The sequence below is a fragment of the Melospiza georgiana genome, chromosome 2 (genome assembly GCF_028018845.1).
Source record: "Melospiza georgiana isolate bMelGeo1 chromosome 2, bMelGeo1.pri, whole genome shotgun sequence".
NCBI lineage: Eukaryota > Metazoa > Chordata > Aves > Passeriformes > Passerellidae > Melospiza > Melospiza georgiana.
Window position 1 is genome coordinate 68507942 of NC_080431.1, and position 17834 is coordinate 68525775.

Here is a 17834-nt window from a genome sequence, read left to right on the forward strand (position 1 = left end):
TACCCTACACTTTTGTCTGAACCCCACTGCCACGTGCCCACACAGCAGGTCAGGGACTAACATACTAATTTTCATGCCAATTGTATAATTTACCAATAATACTCCATGATTCTTTGCAGACTCTCTCACTTCTGTAATTTTTTTCAACCAATGAGTATTTTTGAATCTTATGGGCTTCCTTCCCTTAAGGGTGGTCATCACACTCAGGAAAATAGTTTTCATAATGATGTTCATCTTCTCCAGCATGCTTCTACATCTTCCTATTTCTGTTTGCAGTTAAGAGTCTTAAAACGATAAGGAAAGTTTTCTTGTTTTTTGTTTTGATTTACCTGAAAGACAGCCAGTGAGTGACAGAAACAGCAAGAGTTTCCATGACAACCACATCCTTGGTCACAAAGGTCTCTCCGTCCCTCTTTGTGCAGTTGTTAGCAACGTTGACGTTTCTTAATTAAAGCTTAGCCTATTGGGAGAAAGACAGATCTCCGTTAGGAAAATTAAAAATATCTCTCAATAATGTGACAAACAATTAAAGAGACAAAGCTTCTCCTAATGCAATTAAAAATCTAGCTCCAAAGGACTCTCTATCCCTCTGACTCAGACTCAGAGGGATCTTGCTCCAGCAGTTAACAATGTTAATAGCTCAAATGTCTGTGGCAGTGCTCTGCATATATGCATATATATGACATGAATATCACTTTAAAACTACATGTGCTTTGAAGCTTTGAATTTCCAAAAAAACAAGATTAGAAGATAGTACACATATCTTTCACAGAAAATATTTTCAAAGCACATGGCCCAACATGTGTTCTTATTTTCCTTAAATTATCTTGATTTCTGATATGAAGTGTTTCAAAAAGCTTATGTGGAAGTGTGGGTTAGATGAGTGGACAGTGAGGTGGAGTGAGACTCGGCTGGAGGGCAGAGATCAGTGTGTTGTGAGCAGTGGTGCAGAGTCTAGTTAGAGCCTGTGGCTCACAGTGCTCCCCATGGATCGGTACTGGGTCCAGTTGTCTTCAGCTTATTAATCAGTGACCCTGGCTGAAGGCAACCCTCAGGAATTTACTGATGATACAGAGCTGGGAGGAGTGGCTGATACCCCAAAGGTCTGTACAGCCCTCCAAAAGGGCCTCAACATGTTGGAGAGATGGGCAGAGAGGAACTGTCTGAAGGTCAACAAGGGCAAATGCAGCGTGTTGCACCCCTAGAGGAATAACCCCAGCACAGGCTGGGATCTGACCTGCTGGAGAACAGCTCTGCGGAGAAGAACCTGGGGGTTCTGTTGTGCAACAAGATGCCCATGAATCAGGAGTGTGTCCTTGTGGCCAAGAAGGCCAGAGGGATCCTGGGGTGCATTAGAAAGAGCCAGCAGGTAGAGGAGGGGTGATACTGCCCCTCTACTCAGCCCTGGTGAGGCACATCTGGAGTGCTGTGTCCAAGTCTGGGCTCCTCAGTACAGGGAAAACAAGCAAGTACTGAAGAGGGTTCATCTGAAGGCAATGAAGATGATGAGGGGTTTGAAGCATCTCTGTTGTGAGGGAAGACTGAGAGTAGTGGCAGAGCACTGGAACAGGCTGCTCAGAGAGGTTGTAGAGTCTCCTTCTCTGGGGATATTCAAGACCCTCCTGGACACAATCCTGTGCAGGTGAATCTGCTTTGGAAGGAGCTTTGAAGTAGGTACCTGCATACTTCCCTTTCAACTCAAACCATTAGGTGATAATTTTCCTGAAAGTAATATGTTGGTATATTTAGTATAAACAATTTTTAAAATGTTTTAGGAAAATCCAGGTGTTTTTACTACTTGCAAACTGGATTGAAATAGATTCCAGATACAACTTAGTGCATGAAGAATCTAAGAATACTTTTGAAAAAATCAGCACTTTTACAAAATATGTTGTTCATACTCATCTCCTACTCTTCCTCATATTTGTGATTCCTATCTATCCCATGACATGAACATAAATTTTAGCTTAGTCTTTGATCAGTCTTCTTAGCTATCACTTTAACAATATCAGCAACTTTACCACATTGGAATCCAAGAAATTTTGCATTCAAATGTCTGAAAAGTCAGAGAAATATGAGAAATTTCAGCTGCTTTTGTATGGAAATATGTTTACTTCTGGTCTTTGACTTGAAAAGCATCAAGTTGCAAACATAATTTTCTATATAAAATTAGTCATATCTATTCAGAAGGATTCTGAGATCCTCTTATTGGAGCCCAAGGAATCTTCAATCAGTAGAGGCTGTGATTTATAACTAAAAGAGCAATGACATGTGACTAAAAGAGCAATGACATAATTATGAGACAAGGGAGAACTTCTTTAGTTCCCCTATCCAACCCCTTTTGGGAATAGGACTCCTTCATATTACAACCAGCTTAGTTACATGCCATATTTGCTGCTTCGGGTGTCCTATTCTCTGTTAGAACCCTGACAGTAAAAGAGCAGAAGCAAAGCTCTACACACTTGCTAAAAATAAAAATATAAATCATAATGTAAAAAGAGGTTCCTGCTGGATTATTACATTTCAACTGTTCTCTGAGCATCTCTAGTTGTAACCAGTTCTGACAGTCTTTCCATCATATATAGAGAGACACACTGTGTGAGCACAAGATGACATCTCTTTATGTTGCTGGCAGTTATTCCTGCAACAATATAAAGGTGTAGCTTGTCAGCTTTCATTTAAACAGCACAGAAGATATGCTTTTTGACACAGATAAAAAAATCCCATTTTGGGTTTTTACTTCCTTTCAGGTAACTCAGACCAGGGAAACTTAATACTGGACATACACATAGGTATAAGCAACCCTGAAAGAAAGCACAGCAATCTGGTAGACGAGTGACTTTCCACATAGAGCTTGTAACTCAGGTAAACCTCCACAGGAAACCTCCTCAATTAATTATTAATGTCTTCTGCCTTTGTTTTTCACTTCAGTGATAATCTGCTTTTCAGTCATTGTGTTCCTTTGGTTAGTGAATTATCTCATTCAGCATTCTTTGTTGGCCAGGCCTTTGGGAAATAAGTATTTTCATTAAAATTTAAATTTTTCCCTCATGGCCATATCCGTTAAAAAGAGTAAAGCAGAGATTTCTCCCCCTGCCCCCAACTATATTACTTTTTCTTCTTATTATTTTCCTAACATCTTTTCAGCTACTTTTAAACCAGTGAAACACAGAAATTATTTTAACTTGGTGATTTTTCTCTAACATCAACAGGGAAACATACACCAAATTTTCAAACATTACAGAGTGAGACTGTTGCTGTTTTTATTACTAGGTATTGCTGTGCCTATTGGATTAGACTGTTAAAATAATAATAATAAAGGTTGTGATTAGTAGAACAAAAAACAGGATGAAGAAAAACTGGAGCCAAACAGTGGTAATATTAAAATAAAAGACAGATTTATACACATTTCTTTTTGTATTCTTGAAAGACAAGATTTTAAATTCCCTCAGAAATTTTGAAACAGAATGGATTTAAACTTTCTGTGAAAAATAAGATTTTTTTAATTAATGTGTCATTGAAAACATCAGAGTTATCACAAGTTGAGTGGGATAAAGAGCCTATAGCTGAACAGCTATAGTAACTTTTATGTGACAACCCTGTGTAACCTGTACCTATCAATATAATACATACTTCAGACCTGTTACACAGGGATATGAAAATGTAAAACCAAAGCACTATAGAGAGATAATCTAATTTAAGTCATGGATGTTGGACACTGGCCTTCCTATTTGGATATTTGTTGTATAAATACATTGGCTGATCTCTGTAGAATAATTGGCAGCAAACAAGCAAAGGCAAAATATGCCACTGCATAGTTTTTAAAAAATCTACATAGAAATCCTGATTATTTTCATAAGGAAAGGATTTTGCATCTCTAACTGTTTTTCTATATTTCTTGTTGCTTGAAGGATAGTTGGCTAAAAATGTACTTGGCATATGGATGAATGAAATGCATACCAACATAGTAGGGTTGTTGAACATCTGGGGTTGGGGAGTACCAATTGTGCAGATGACAAAGACATTGATTCTGCATGTGTAGGGCTGCCACGGGGCATGTGGGATAATGACAAAGGTGCTGTGTAGGAAATGACATGGGCAGGAGGATGAAAATGCTGTATTTAATAAAGATGTGCAGATAGTCAAATTTCTGTTCTAGACTTAATGAAGGGATGTACTCCTGGGTTTACTATCAGTGGTTGCCACCTATCTTTCCAATAACTGAACTCTCACCCTTAGACATGTGCGTGATTGAAGAATTCCTTTATGCTTATAGCATAAAGATCAAAGCTGAACTAAATCCATTAAGAGGAGCATCTTCTTTCTTACTAAAGAAAAAGAAGGGAAAAAAAGGGTCTTATTGCTGAAAAAAACCCAAATTAACATTCTGTTATACTTACAAGAAGAATCTTCCACTTAAAATTGCCTTATTTTAAAAGTAGTTTAAGAGCACATACACCAGCAGTCTTCAGTTGTTCTTGGTTTGAAAATTTTGTTAATTTTCTGTTTTGTTTTGTTTCTTTCCCAACCCTGACTATCACAAAATGAGGAAGACTTTAAATAAAAAAAAAAAAAAAAAACCAAAAAAAACCCCACAAAAGGTGCTGCTTAAAAGGACTTTAAAATAATTTCAGCTGAACATTATCTATTTTTTTCCTCAGTTACAAATTAGGACCTCACAAAAATCCAACTGGCTGGTTTAGAATGGTTTTTTGGCTTCATTCTTCAAGAAAAGAAAATTTAAGCTGTCTAGAATATACTATTTTTACAGATGTCTTTCTCGTAATAGCATGAATTGACAAAGCACTACAGTCAGATTTTTTATTTAGACTCTCTAACATTTCTAGATTTTTTAAATTCTGTCCTGTTGTTATTCTTGTTTCTTTGCAATAAACAGAGTTTCAGTAAATTATTTTTTTCTTAATACCAAGGATATGAATTTTCCCTGAAAGAAATTTGTATAAAATGGGGATCTAAAATACAGATGTATATAATGTGCAGCAAGTAATTTATCTAATGTCTTTTCCAGCACAAAAATTAGAAACAGTTTTCAATTTCCACACAGTACTACCCCAGTCCTTTGTTTTCCCCAGGATTTCTGCCAAATTACTTTTACAATTTATTTTAATTCTGTGTAATAATTGTAGAAAACTTATTAAAGCCCTCACCATTCAGTATGTTTTAATGAATTGCTTTAGCTGGTAGTGACAGGATGGATATTTTCCTGTGGCTCTGACTCCTAGCAGACTTTGCGAATACAGAGTACTAATTCAGTATTGTTAACCCTAATGTGCAAGAGGCTTGAACCAGATCCAGTGAAATCGTGCTTTTTCTAAAGGTAACAATAGCATCTACTATCATTAATATTTGTTTTCTGGCACGTAGGATAAATTTAAATGCAATGCAAGGGTCTGTTCTTTTTAAAATTAAAATACTTTTAAAACAAAGCCTTTAGCATAGATACTGTGACACTGATATCAAAATGATTTCTTCTGTTATCACTAGCTAATTTCCCTTTTCCATCATATGCATATTTATCCGTTTATGTGTAGCGACATGAAAGAGATCATCCTCTCTCAAAGCAGTGGAGCAAATCTTTGTGTCTACAGTGACTATACTTCTCAGAGGAAATGCTGTGACTTGTCACAAAAAATAAAAGTTTTCGCTGTAATATTTTTTCCTATATCAATATATATTAGAAGAATGTTCAAATTATTTCATTTTCCCTTTCCTTTCAAAAAAGGAACATACAAACAGGTAATGAAGAAATAACACCAGCGATATGCAATTCTGATGTTCTAGACAGAGTTGCAAAAGCAGGGACTAAAAAGAATTAGAAACTGAGCCATTCCCACCCATACATCCAAACAGAAAAAGAAGAGCATATGCTGCGCAGAACAAATATACTTGGATTGTTTTAGGTAGTACTATTAGGAAATCCTTTCATCACATTTAGTAAGTGGAGGATGCTGGCATAAGGTGCAATGAAACTGCTAATAATATACCTTACTTAGGGTGACAAAGCTATGAGATCAATAAATGCAACAAGCTAAGTACCAGTGACTAGGCTTTCTGTTAAAAGGCTTGTTATAGTCCTGGAAGAAGACAGAGGTCTGCCTGAAGACAGAGATTAAAATACTTCTGGACTTTAAAGCCTTCTGAGCTGCACCAAACTCTCTCTGCTTCCCAACAAAACCTCTTCTGCAATCAGGGCTTGGAAGATATGAATGGAATTGTTGCAGACAACAATTCAGCCTATCCTCTTCGTTCCCATGAGGATCAGACCTCTAATGCTGAGTCCACGGAGAATTAGAGGCTTTAGAAAACCAAAGACTCTGATATTACAAAGCTCATAATGAATAGAGGAAGTAGCTTGGCTGGAAATTTTTAAAAAGAGCTGGTCTGTAAATATCTCCCTAATGAATAGTTAGATATAAAGTCAGGCCACAATTATTACAGACAGTGGTTATACAGAATATAAATAATCTCAACTGAGTTCATGGCCCTGCTTGCTTTCAATAAAAGTTTTATTTGTTCAGTCCAAAGTCTTTTTGACAATACTGTTTTTATATTGGTATAAGTTTACTAAAACCATATGAAGTTAATATTTGATAAAAGTCATACTATAGACACTTATGCAATGAAATATCACTGAAATTTGTTAGAGGAAAAATGAAAAAGAAATTATATTAAGCTAATGTAAACAGCAAGGCATCTTGTAGGATTGATTACTACCCCAATGAAAGATCATTTATTTGCAAGCTTTAGTAATTGTTCAAACTATTGTAAAGGAAATTTAATAGAGATCAAGACTGAGCAGTTAAATAAAAAAATTTCAGAGTTGTTTATGAACACTCAATTTAAAGCTATTAATATTAAAAGTTTATTCTGCAGTGGAAGCTTTCTTTGTCAGGTTTCTTTTGGTGAGCAACCAAGACTTTCAACATCTAAATTAATTTTTTATAAGGTTTTTTTTTTTTGTGGGTTTTTTTTCTTTTTTTTTTTTCTTTTTTTTTTTTTTTTGTGTTTTGTTGTTGTTTTATTCATGATAGCAATAAATTTTCAAAGATACCAGTTCAGGTCTAGGAAGAAGCAGAGAATGCTATTCTACAAAAGAATCAAATAACTTTTTCTGAAATAATGATCAATCACAATTTCTATAATGGTGAATGAACATCTGAACTGTCACTCTAAAAAACAAACCAAAATATTTGATTGTTAGCGCTGAATAAGTATGTCAAAATACATATTAGTCCATCTAAATTATTCAGATGAATCAAACCTGTTTGGAATGCTGTGCACAACACCCATAAATAAAAACTTAATATTGTACTAATATTGTATTAAATATTGATTATTTTATAGTATTTGAATATATTTGCATATATATATTTAAAATAGAATATTTGTATGTAAGATGCAGAACGTGTCCCTTTCCAACATTTCAACCAGTTGACTGCATTTGCATTGTGTCTAATATTATTTTTTTTTACCAAATCAACCACTAATATGTCTAGAGGAGAGTTACAACATCACTTGACCAAGAACTGGTTTATGCAGAATTATATGAGGGATTGTTCCGTGCTATTTGTTATAGAAACTAGATCCTCTTTGACATTCTTACTGCAAAGCAGACCTAAAATGCCTTTGTGTGCTCAAGTGAAGATGGCAGAAAGAGTCCTCAGCTTCTCTAAACCAGCAGTACTGAGGTGCTCTGTCTGGTAACATTCATATGAATAAAGCTTGAAGAAGCTAGGGTACTGCTCAGGCAGTCAAATGACTTGGGATATACCTTGAAGTATGGGGTGCTGAGAAGAGTTAAAACCATGAACTCCTGTCTACTTTCAGGCATTGGGGCAGCTTCGAGAAGCTGCTCCCACCACAAGGCATGCCCTTGTTCTCTGGTGAATAAAATACCTGTTGGAAGAGGCCTCCTGAGAAGGGAAGGAGTGGAATTAGATCTGTTGTGGATTTTTCCCTCTATTTGCCAATCAGACTGACAGCTTCTAAAATTCAGCTCACATTTCAGAGAACAAGCAGCTGCTGGGGATAAAGCAGGTTAAAAAGCATTGCTCTCTCACTTAGGATTGTAAATGCAACATGGATTCACTCAGCAGCATGATTTTGAGATTTCTTGAAGCCTGGGCTGGAAATAACAAAAATTTTTTCACAAACACTACAGTTAAGCTGTTTGGTTTCTTGTGTGAACTTTATGACCAGTCATTTCTCAAAGTCTCTCAAGCTGTCATTACACACTCTTCAATTTTTCTTATTTTTTGTTTTTAGTTCTGCCAATATTATTAATATCTATCAGGAAAAAAAGAATAAAGAAGAAAATTGTGTATAATTTGACACTTTGGAAATGAAGTCTGTAAGCTCTCTTGTTAGTAAATGAAGAGGAATAGAAAACCAGAAGGAAAATTAATTCAAAGATTTTTGACAGTTATTTTGAAGTGAGATGAACAACCTCATTCTTTTTGCTAACTCTGATGGAAACCTGATTGCAGCAGAAACCTAGACAGCTTAAATTATTCAATTAACTTTCAGATGGCTAAAGCTGAGTGATAACAGTCTTAACTTGTCTGTATATGGAAGTTTCCACCGCATGTGAAAAACTCTACTGGTCATTTAACTCCCAATCTCAGTTGAATGACAATAAAATCACTCTTCATCTATGATAATCTGTTCTTGGTATCTCCCTTTAATTATTCAGGAAATTTATTTAAGCTCTTAATATTAAGAGTAACAGATGCCTCAGAGAAATTGAGAAGTTCAGGGAAAAACTATAGAATTGTAGGTCATGTTCGTAACCTGCTCTTAATATGCACTCTTTGTATTAGTATTTTGATTTTGTATTATTGATTTATTTGCAATGAAAAATCACAAGGAAAAAGGCATATTCTTATGCTATGTTTTTCAGACCCACTTGTTTATTTCCAAATTCCTCTGGGAGATTGTAATATGTGCCAGTGTGATCACATCTGGAAATGTTCTTTCTCTGCCAAGCAAGGGATTAAGGACAATGAGAGGACCAGCAGGACACTGCTGTTATTTTGTCTCTCTGCTGCACTTGGTAGAACCACCTCTAACATATAAAGAGCAGCTTATCTTGACCTTTTTTCTGCAACAGCCAACTACTGTCAAGAGGGAAGATGACTGCAGTTAAAAAAATATTCTTAACTACTACTGCATCTAGCACATCAGCCAGCATAAATGGGCCCAGCATAAGCCTTCCACTTAATGCAGCTGCCAGACTAATGATATTATGCATTTTAATAACATGTAAGAGGATCCTCACTCATTTCTCTACAAGGCTAAAGCCCTGGAGATTGTGTGTACTGCACTGAAGTGGTGGCCACAATTTCTCCATGGACCTGTAAATTCAACTCATCTCTGTGCTCTCTTCCAGACATCAAATCACCAAATCAGCTGCGCCATAACAGCATATTGTGCACCAGGGTGCTTAATACTATGCAGGTAAAGGATCAGTACCCTTTCTGTGCTGAAGATGTGAGATCCTATGCACTTTATGCGGAAGTGCAAGGCAGGGTCCCAAAAACACGTTAAGGAAAAGATCCATCAATACTCTGCTTGGCTCCTACCTCTGGGCTTTATGTGATGCTGTCAGGCTGTCAGAAGGACGCTTGTCTGAGAAGGATGTAGGCTGCATGTGCTGAGTGCAAGAGGCTGTTTCATGTGTAGAGCGGACGGGAGACACAGAGAGGTTTGTGTGCAAAATGAGTGTGTGTGAGCAATCTGTCAGTGCATATGTGGTACAAGTCTGCCTCAATGCCAACCCATAAATTAGAAAAATAGCAGTTGTATTAAAAAAAAGAACTTATCTTGACATGGTATTTATGAGTTCTGAGTTATTACCTGTGTAGTCACTGTTGCAGATTTCACACTAGTTCAGCCCCCAGGTTTAGATAACAAGACCATTTTTAGTCAAATATTCTATTTTATTGTGATCTATAATGAAATAGCTGTAAAGATCCATCTAATCACAGAATCACAGACTCATTTAGGCTGGAAATCCTTTTAGTTCCCAGAGAAGTTGTGGATACTCCACCCCTGGGAATGCTCAAGGCCAGGTTGGGTGGGGCTGTGACCAACCTGGTCAAGAGAGAGGTTCATGGCAGGAAGGTTGGAAATCTTTAGCAACCCTTCCAACCCAAACATTTCTATGACTCTATGTTTCCTTGAAAAGGCCTTCAAGTTGAATACAACCATAAAACTGCCTCTACATCTTCAATTCCAGGGAGGCTAGATATTTCCTAAACTTAAGGGACAGAAGTCACTTTAGACACTTTAGGAAGTCTTAACACTATGTGTATTTAAAAAAAAAAAAACAAACCAGCATGTTTTTTAAACAATACATCTAATTAAATTCAATCTGTTCAGACAGACAAAAATAAAAAAATGCTATTTTTGACTTCAATTGTTGCAATAAACTATCTCATTACAATTAATAGTTGCCTCATCTCATGACAGCAAAGAGTATAATATACAATAAAATGACATTATCTTTGGAACATTTATGTTAGAGGAGCAGATAAAGATGCAGAATTTGAAAATGCATCTCTAAAAACAAAATTAATTAGGAGAAAACACCTAAAACACTCAGTTGTTGTTCTGTACTGATTGTGGTTGTTTAAATGTTAATCATTTTGTTCTTAGCTATTTTCTATTTGGAACAGTAAAACGCATTTTTAAACTGGCATACTGAAGAATATTAATGATGCAACAAATTGATTGGTACTACAGAGATGTATCTGTTTTTTTTACAAGCATATTTAATTGCACATTATTCTTATGTTTCTAATTACAACCAGTACTAAAAGTGTCTAGATGCTTAAGGATGCTTTTTTATATTTAAACATACTTCATTATTATTACTTATATGGCAGATAGTTCACTAAGATATAATGATAGGATATTAAAGTGGATTAGAAATCTCGTTATTAGAACACAGGCTTGTCTGAATAGGAAGAAAAAAAATAAAGTACTCTAAGTGGAATAAGCACCTCTTCATTTTCTTTCACAAATCTCATTTTATTGCAAGCTAAATGTCAGAGACATAAAGACATAACTGCTGGCATGATCCCATCAGGGAGGTTTCTATCTGCTGTTATATGGTATTCAACATTCTTTTTCCACAGATTTTAAGCAAAGCCAGCAAAATTTACTAAAGACTCAAATTTAAACCAAATATATTTTAGCCTATATAGAGATGGATTGTTTATTTTTAAACATAGTAAGATATGAGTGCAGTCAAATAACATTTCTTCTTGTATTTTAACTCAGCATTAGGGCTCACACCAATTATGAAATTGTGCTGTCAGGTTACCCCTCTAAGGGCAGTCACACACTTCATGTTTTGAGTGGCAAATTGAATTTGACATTTAATTTGAAGCCCAGGACACCATAATGTAAAACCTTCTGCAGTATTAGTGATAAAGCATGAGGGCATATCTCCTGTCTAGCTTTTTTAAATAGTCCTCTCCGTGTGACTATTGTCTTCATTATTTTCCATGGAGATTATTTTCCTGATATTTAAAGGAAAATCACAGTAAATATTTAGAATCACAGTAGCTCACAACTAGAGCATTTCAGGTTTCTTCATAGATTCAAATAAGTGATCTAATATAAAATCTACCCATGTATACTGTTCAGACACCTTGCCATTTCTGAGTTTAGAAACAATTAGAGGAAACCTTAGAATAGATCTTAGTAGGTGGTGGTGCCAAAATTTCCTCATTTGTTTATTCTTCAGAAGATAATTTAATTTAACATTGCAAGAAAATGTGCTAATAGTAGTTGCAAGCCCTTTATTGGTGAAAGTTTAATTTCTTGCAGAGATTTCCGTGTAAATTGGCTGCCCTTCCTTTAATACATTTTAGAGTAGTGAAATGCAATATTTTCAAGAAGCAGCCAGAATTTTTCTTTCCTTGACAGAACAGGAAATTTTAGGACAAAAAATTGAGAATGTTACAATCTGAAAGTCCAAAGCCTGGTTTGGTGCACATGCAAATGGAATTTAGCCAGGATTTCTTGGAAGCTACCATTGCATATTACTACCACTCCCCCAACAAAGAAACAAGCAAACATAACGAAACCAAAAATATCCTCCTTCAAAAAAAAAAAAAACAAAAAAAAAAAAACAACAAAACCACCAAAAAACCAAACCAAACTAACCCAAAACCTCATGGATAATTCTTTTTCCCTCTAAGCTTTCATATTGCAACAGCCATGAATTCAACTGTGAGATTACCAGTTCAGAATCAGGCCCAGAGGCTCCAGCCACAGAGTACTACATAGCAAATATCAGATCTCTGTGCTATTCAATATTTGTACACAAATATAACTCACCTAAATAGGAGCATATTTTTGGTTAATTGTCCTGCCCACACAATACACTCAGCATAATGTAAATTTTGCATAAACTGGCACTATCTGATCGACATGAAAGTCAGCAATGATCCAGTTATTTCCCACTTTTTTTCCCTACCATTTCTACCATTTCTACATTCTCTGCCAATTGGATGAGAGGTTTTATTTTAATTTTGTATTGTTGATATGCTAAAGTGGAATTTACTGTCATGAAGATGAACTGCTTTAGCACTACCTACAGAGTGCCAGTATTTCCCTAATTATTTCAATAAGTGGTCAGAGTTCTGTCAGGAGATGTGGAAGTATATGCCCTGAGGTTTTTTCCGTTTTTGGGTTATATTTATGAAATGATTACTTTAAGGCTTTTTTTCTGGGTAGAGAACACCCTCCTTGATTAAAAGAAGACATGAGTCTCTAACTGGTTTCCAGAGAGTATTGTCATTGATTTTGTTGACAGCACTTTAATTGATCTTGCAGTTTTTTTCATTCTATCAGAACATTTCTTGCAAAAAATCTTGTCCTTTTTTTAAATCCAGTTAGTTCCAACTGCTGGAACAGAAATTGTAGGTTGTAGGTTGTGTTCGCTGAGGCAAAAATTTATTTTTAAATTTCTTCTTTATTCCCATTTATGAAGGAAGAGAATTTAGAATTTACAAGCAAGAACACAAACTATGCACAGCCTAAAGTTTACAGTGTGACACTTTCCTCGCTGTAGAAGATGCTTCACTTTGGTAATTTCACACCGTCTGTGAAACACAATCTAAGAACACCAATTCAGCAAAATACAGAGAAATCCAGTGAAGAAACAATGTACCTTGTGCTGTTAGAGCGCTGAAATTCTGCCAGTGCATCATGCAAAAATACAAGCCTGAGGCTACTGGTGCATGCTGGACAAGTGCTGACAAGTCCTAGTAATTACCCAGAGAAGGCTCTGTCGGGACAGAGTTTTCACTCACTCGTTTGACAGGAAGTGAAGTGTCAGGCCCATCACGGCACCTATTTAAGACGATTTTTTGGGTTTTTTTGCTTCTGGAAGATATGTGGAATGATGCCTGCCTTTATTAAAAGTTCAGTCATCCTCTTCCAAGAGACAAGAACCCCTTGGCACAGTCCTGATTATTGGTTATAAGGAAACCAAGCTGGAATTGAGCTTGGAATTGTATGTGTGCTTCTCTTCCCTCCCTGATAATTAGTTGGAATCATAAGTGTTTTAGAATTCAATTTCTAACCTGTGCTGCCAAAGAGGAATAGCAGGATGGCTAATAGATAGAGTGCCACTTATATCTGAAAATGAATGCTGTCTAAGGATGCCTTTTCACCCTCCTGCTCTTCCCTACAGGTTTCATGCACAGCAGCAAAGAAGGAAGATAACAAAAATGTATCTTTTTTGAGAGCTTAGTAAAATAAGCTCTCAAAATTAGTCTGATAATACCTTTTGTTAAATGTGATGTTATATTTTCTATTCTTCTTATCTTGATTGTTCTCTTAGACTCTAATTATAATAGTTTATCCATAAAATTAACATGATTTATCTGTGCACCTTAGTACCGTGACAAGTTCTTACAAATAGGTATCTGAGCAATTGGAAAGAGAAAATAACCCGCAGCACGTTCACTTCTTTTCTTTATGCTATCCATATTATGTCAGAATATTTTAAAATTATTCAAAATAAAAAGAATGAGGATGTCATTAAGTATGATTATGTAGATTACTACTGAAAATGGAGAGGCAAGTATTGTCTGTGTTTTGAATATTTTTTAAGTGTAATTGTATTTTGAAGATTGTTTTTTAAGTGTATTATTTGTAGTCTTTGTATTTACATTTATATGACTACTTGGCCCCATCCAACAATCTACTATAGAATGAAAATTTATATTAATTAATCAATAAATTAGTTCACTAAATATAGTGAATAAATTAATTAATCAGATTTTAAGTCAAACTAAATTAAAAAATTTAACCAGACTTAATCAAGGACAAAGGGACTTTAGAAATTTGATAATCCTTCATAGATAATTATACAGGAAAGAAGTCACATGTTAGCTTGGCCTAATTCCAGTAAATTAAAATACAAAGTCTCTAATTGTAGACCCTTCAACATTGAAAGTATATAATGAATTATAATCTCCCATCTAAGGAAAATCCAAAACTAAAATCACATGAATGAACACTAACCAAATGTGTGGGAAGCATCTTACTTATATCACTATTTTAAATTTCCAGTAAAGAAGACTCATAACACATCCAGCAGTAAAATCTCTAATTTGAAAATATTGCCACTAGTTTTACCATACCTACATTTACACCTTGGAAGTAGTTCAGAAAAATAAACTTCCAGAAGAACAACTAAAAACAATTTCAGTTTCAACTTCATGATTATGAGTGGATGTCTTCTGACAATTTATTCACTAAAGAGAAAGACATTAAGAAATCAAACAAAGTCATTCAAAGTTCTTACAATGTTTATGGAGAGATAAAAAGAGAAAATTAGTTAGTACAAATATTATGGCTGCAAGTGGATATTATCATCTGTTTTGATCTTATTTTCAAAAGATATAGGCTGGGACATATTTTCTGAACCATAGAAAGCTCACCACCTTCAGAAAAGGATGTACTGATATTGTGAGTAAATAAATTTTTATACAATTAATCAATTTAATATAATTATTTATTTCCTCACTAAATTCCTTTTCCCAAACAAACTGGGGTGAAGGGGGGCATTGGATATACAAGAGATGGCAGCAGCTGATGAGAAACTTAGAGACTGATTTCTCCTTGAGAAGACAGAACACGGATGTTCCTTCACATCCATCCTCTATATGTCTAAAAATTTAGTTTGTTTATTACATTATATAGGGGATAGAGGGAAAGGATTTCACCCTTCCCTTAGTGATTTGAGGATTCGCTGAACATATTAGAAGTGCCACAGTTTCAAGGAAGATAAGTTTCAGAGTTGCAGAGGAAGTGGGGGATAAGGAAAACAAAACAAATCTGTGATCTCAGTTTGGTGAAGGGAGGGAATAATGAAGGAAAGGCAATCTAAGGACGAGAGAAGAGGCAATTTACCTTTCCTTAATCATAAGCCTAAGGTTTGAACTAGCTGGCTAAATTTCATTCTTTTTTATTTTAATTTACCAATCTCCTCAGCTGTTCTCTTACAATGTAAATTTTATGTGACCACCAGTGACTGGGATGAATGATTAAAGTCAGATCATGACTTTCTGCCCCCAAGTATTTTCTGTTTTCATAGAACAAGCAGATTAAATTTTACAAGACAGCCACACATCCAAAAATAAATCTGCTGCATCTCCTATTCCTGTGTACACTTTTGTAGCCTGTCTTACCCCTTGTCCTTGTTTGTTGGCCTCTCTAGGCCAATCTTTGCCCTTGATTATTTGCATGCAATACACTAGAAAGTTATGCATTATTTGTTGTCTCACTGTTTACTAGATCTGCTTTTTTCTCTTCCACAAAGAAAGCATAATATTTGGAGAAATCAACCAGATTTATAATGCAGTGTCACAACCAATGTGCCTTATGTGCCATTTTTTATACCTTGGTACGCATAGAGTAGTTTAAAATAATTGAGAATAAATTAAGAAAATCCACAGACCACAAGGGATTTTTGGCACCAGGCTCTCTCTCCTACAGGCAATGCTCATCCCATTCCTCTGCCCGCCCCTTCTTTCTCATGAAGATAAAATCCATGGCTCTTTCACCCTCCACCTTAGCCATTTGGTTTAAAATGATGTGTGTGTGTGTATATATATATATATATATATATATATATATATATTTATATATACACATATACACACACATCATTTTAAACCTTACTTTGTCTTACACACTGACAAACTTAACTTGGTAAGACTTTTTTTAAACCTAAACATTTCAGTTTAATGCCCAGATGTACATCCATGTAATACAGTCTATATAAAATTAGGGTTTTTTAATAGTGTTTAAAAAAAGGGTTTTTTTTTTGTTTGTTTGTTTTTTTTTTTTTTAGTTTTACCTAAATAATTAAGATTACAAAATTCATTTGGCTTTGTTTTTGTTTGTTGGTTTTTGTTTTGTTTTTTTTTTTTTCCAAAATTATAAGGCTTTTATGGATAATAAAGTTGCTGATAAAGTTTTTTTACATGGTATATCAAGAATAGTTTTGAGACTTAAATCTCATTTTAAAGTTAAAAAAAAAAAAAAATTTCTCCAAATTCTATGACAAAAAGATTTTCTGGAAATTACTGTAGTAAAAAAGAATTACTGATATTTAAGCAACGCATTCTACCTACAATCCAGAACAGCAAAAACTGTTTGTTTATTAAAGAACAGATGTGTAAATAAAATATTTTTTCCCCCTGTGTTCAGTTACTCAAACATTTTACTTTTTTTCACAAACAAAGACAAACTTATCACATGGATATGCGAACTTCAAGTATTGGAGACATTGAGACAAACTTTGAAGCAAATTATATATTTGAGCATTTAGCTTTAAATCAGTGCTTTGGCACGTGGAATAAAAAAGTAAACAGCGGAGAGTATGGAAACACAACCATAAGAAGCAAGAAAAGAAGAAATATCTGTATATAAAAGAAAATGCAATTACTTGATTTTAACTGTCATGTCTTTGATAGAGGTTCAACTGCGCAATCACGACTTTCTGCTAAGTAAATTCTATCCTGAGAAATTAAATTAAATTAAGACCTATTTGGCCTTAATGAAAATTAATGACATAGAATGAGTTAAAGAGATTATGTCATTCATCTTGTTTTTTGAGGAACAATTTTGGATACAGAAGGTTGTCCATAAAAAGTCCCTGGACATATTTATAATTCTGTGGGTATATCCTATGACAGCTGTAAACCTGTTATCACTGGCATTAAAAGAACTTTTTATTTTACACCCTCTTTGCAATGTAAAGATGTTTCTATGAAATCCATCAATATTACTGGTCTTATTTTCCCACTTTGAGAATTAAGACAGCCTTTCCAGCTCAGATTTTCTTTGAGCAAGTGTTTTTATGTTGGAGTTGCTGGGATTATAGGCAGCTATAAAAAGATCTGTTTAATAATAAATTAAGTGACCTGCAGATAGAGAAATTAAACTCGCACAAAACTCTCACAAAAAGTCTTATCTTCTTTTTTTTCTTCAGAAAGATCATTATTCAGCTAGTACAAACTTGTGTGTGTGTGCACATATAAATTTCTTTCTTTTAAAATAAAATATTGGTTTAGCTTGTTCACTTGCTGTGAAATGAATCCAACATAATTCAAGTAAAGCTGACAATTTAAAAGCCTCCTCAAAGCAATATAAAGTAATTTAAGCTGCCTTGTTAAAAAATCAACTTAATTTACCCAGTAAAATGTATAATGCAGCTCTAATAATTAGGGAAATCAAGGATATATGCAGTCTAAATTTAATTGGTGACTATGTGGGGATTTGTC

At 34.8% G+C, this 17834-nt stretch overlaps 1 protein-coding gene across 6 annotated transcripts in view; it reads right to left on the reverse strand.

Moving 5' to 3' along the window:
• Positions 1 to 17834, reverse strand: part of CNTN5 (contactin 5) — a 610938-nt gene that overhangs the window by 313128 nt on the left and 279976 nt on the right. For all 6 annotated transcript variants that reach the window (XM_058044080.1, XM_058044103.1, XM_058044112.1 and 3 more), the window contains one exon: positions 330 to 460. In XM_058044080.1, coding sequence (XP_057900063.1) covers positions 330 to 384 — 55 coding nt within the window. In that variant the 5' untranslated portion in view covers positions 385 to 460. The remainder of the gene's footprint in view (positions 1 to 329; positions 461 to 17834) is intronic.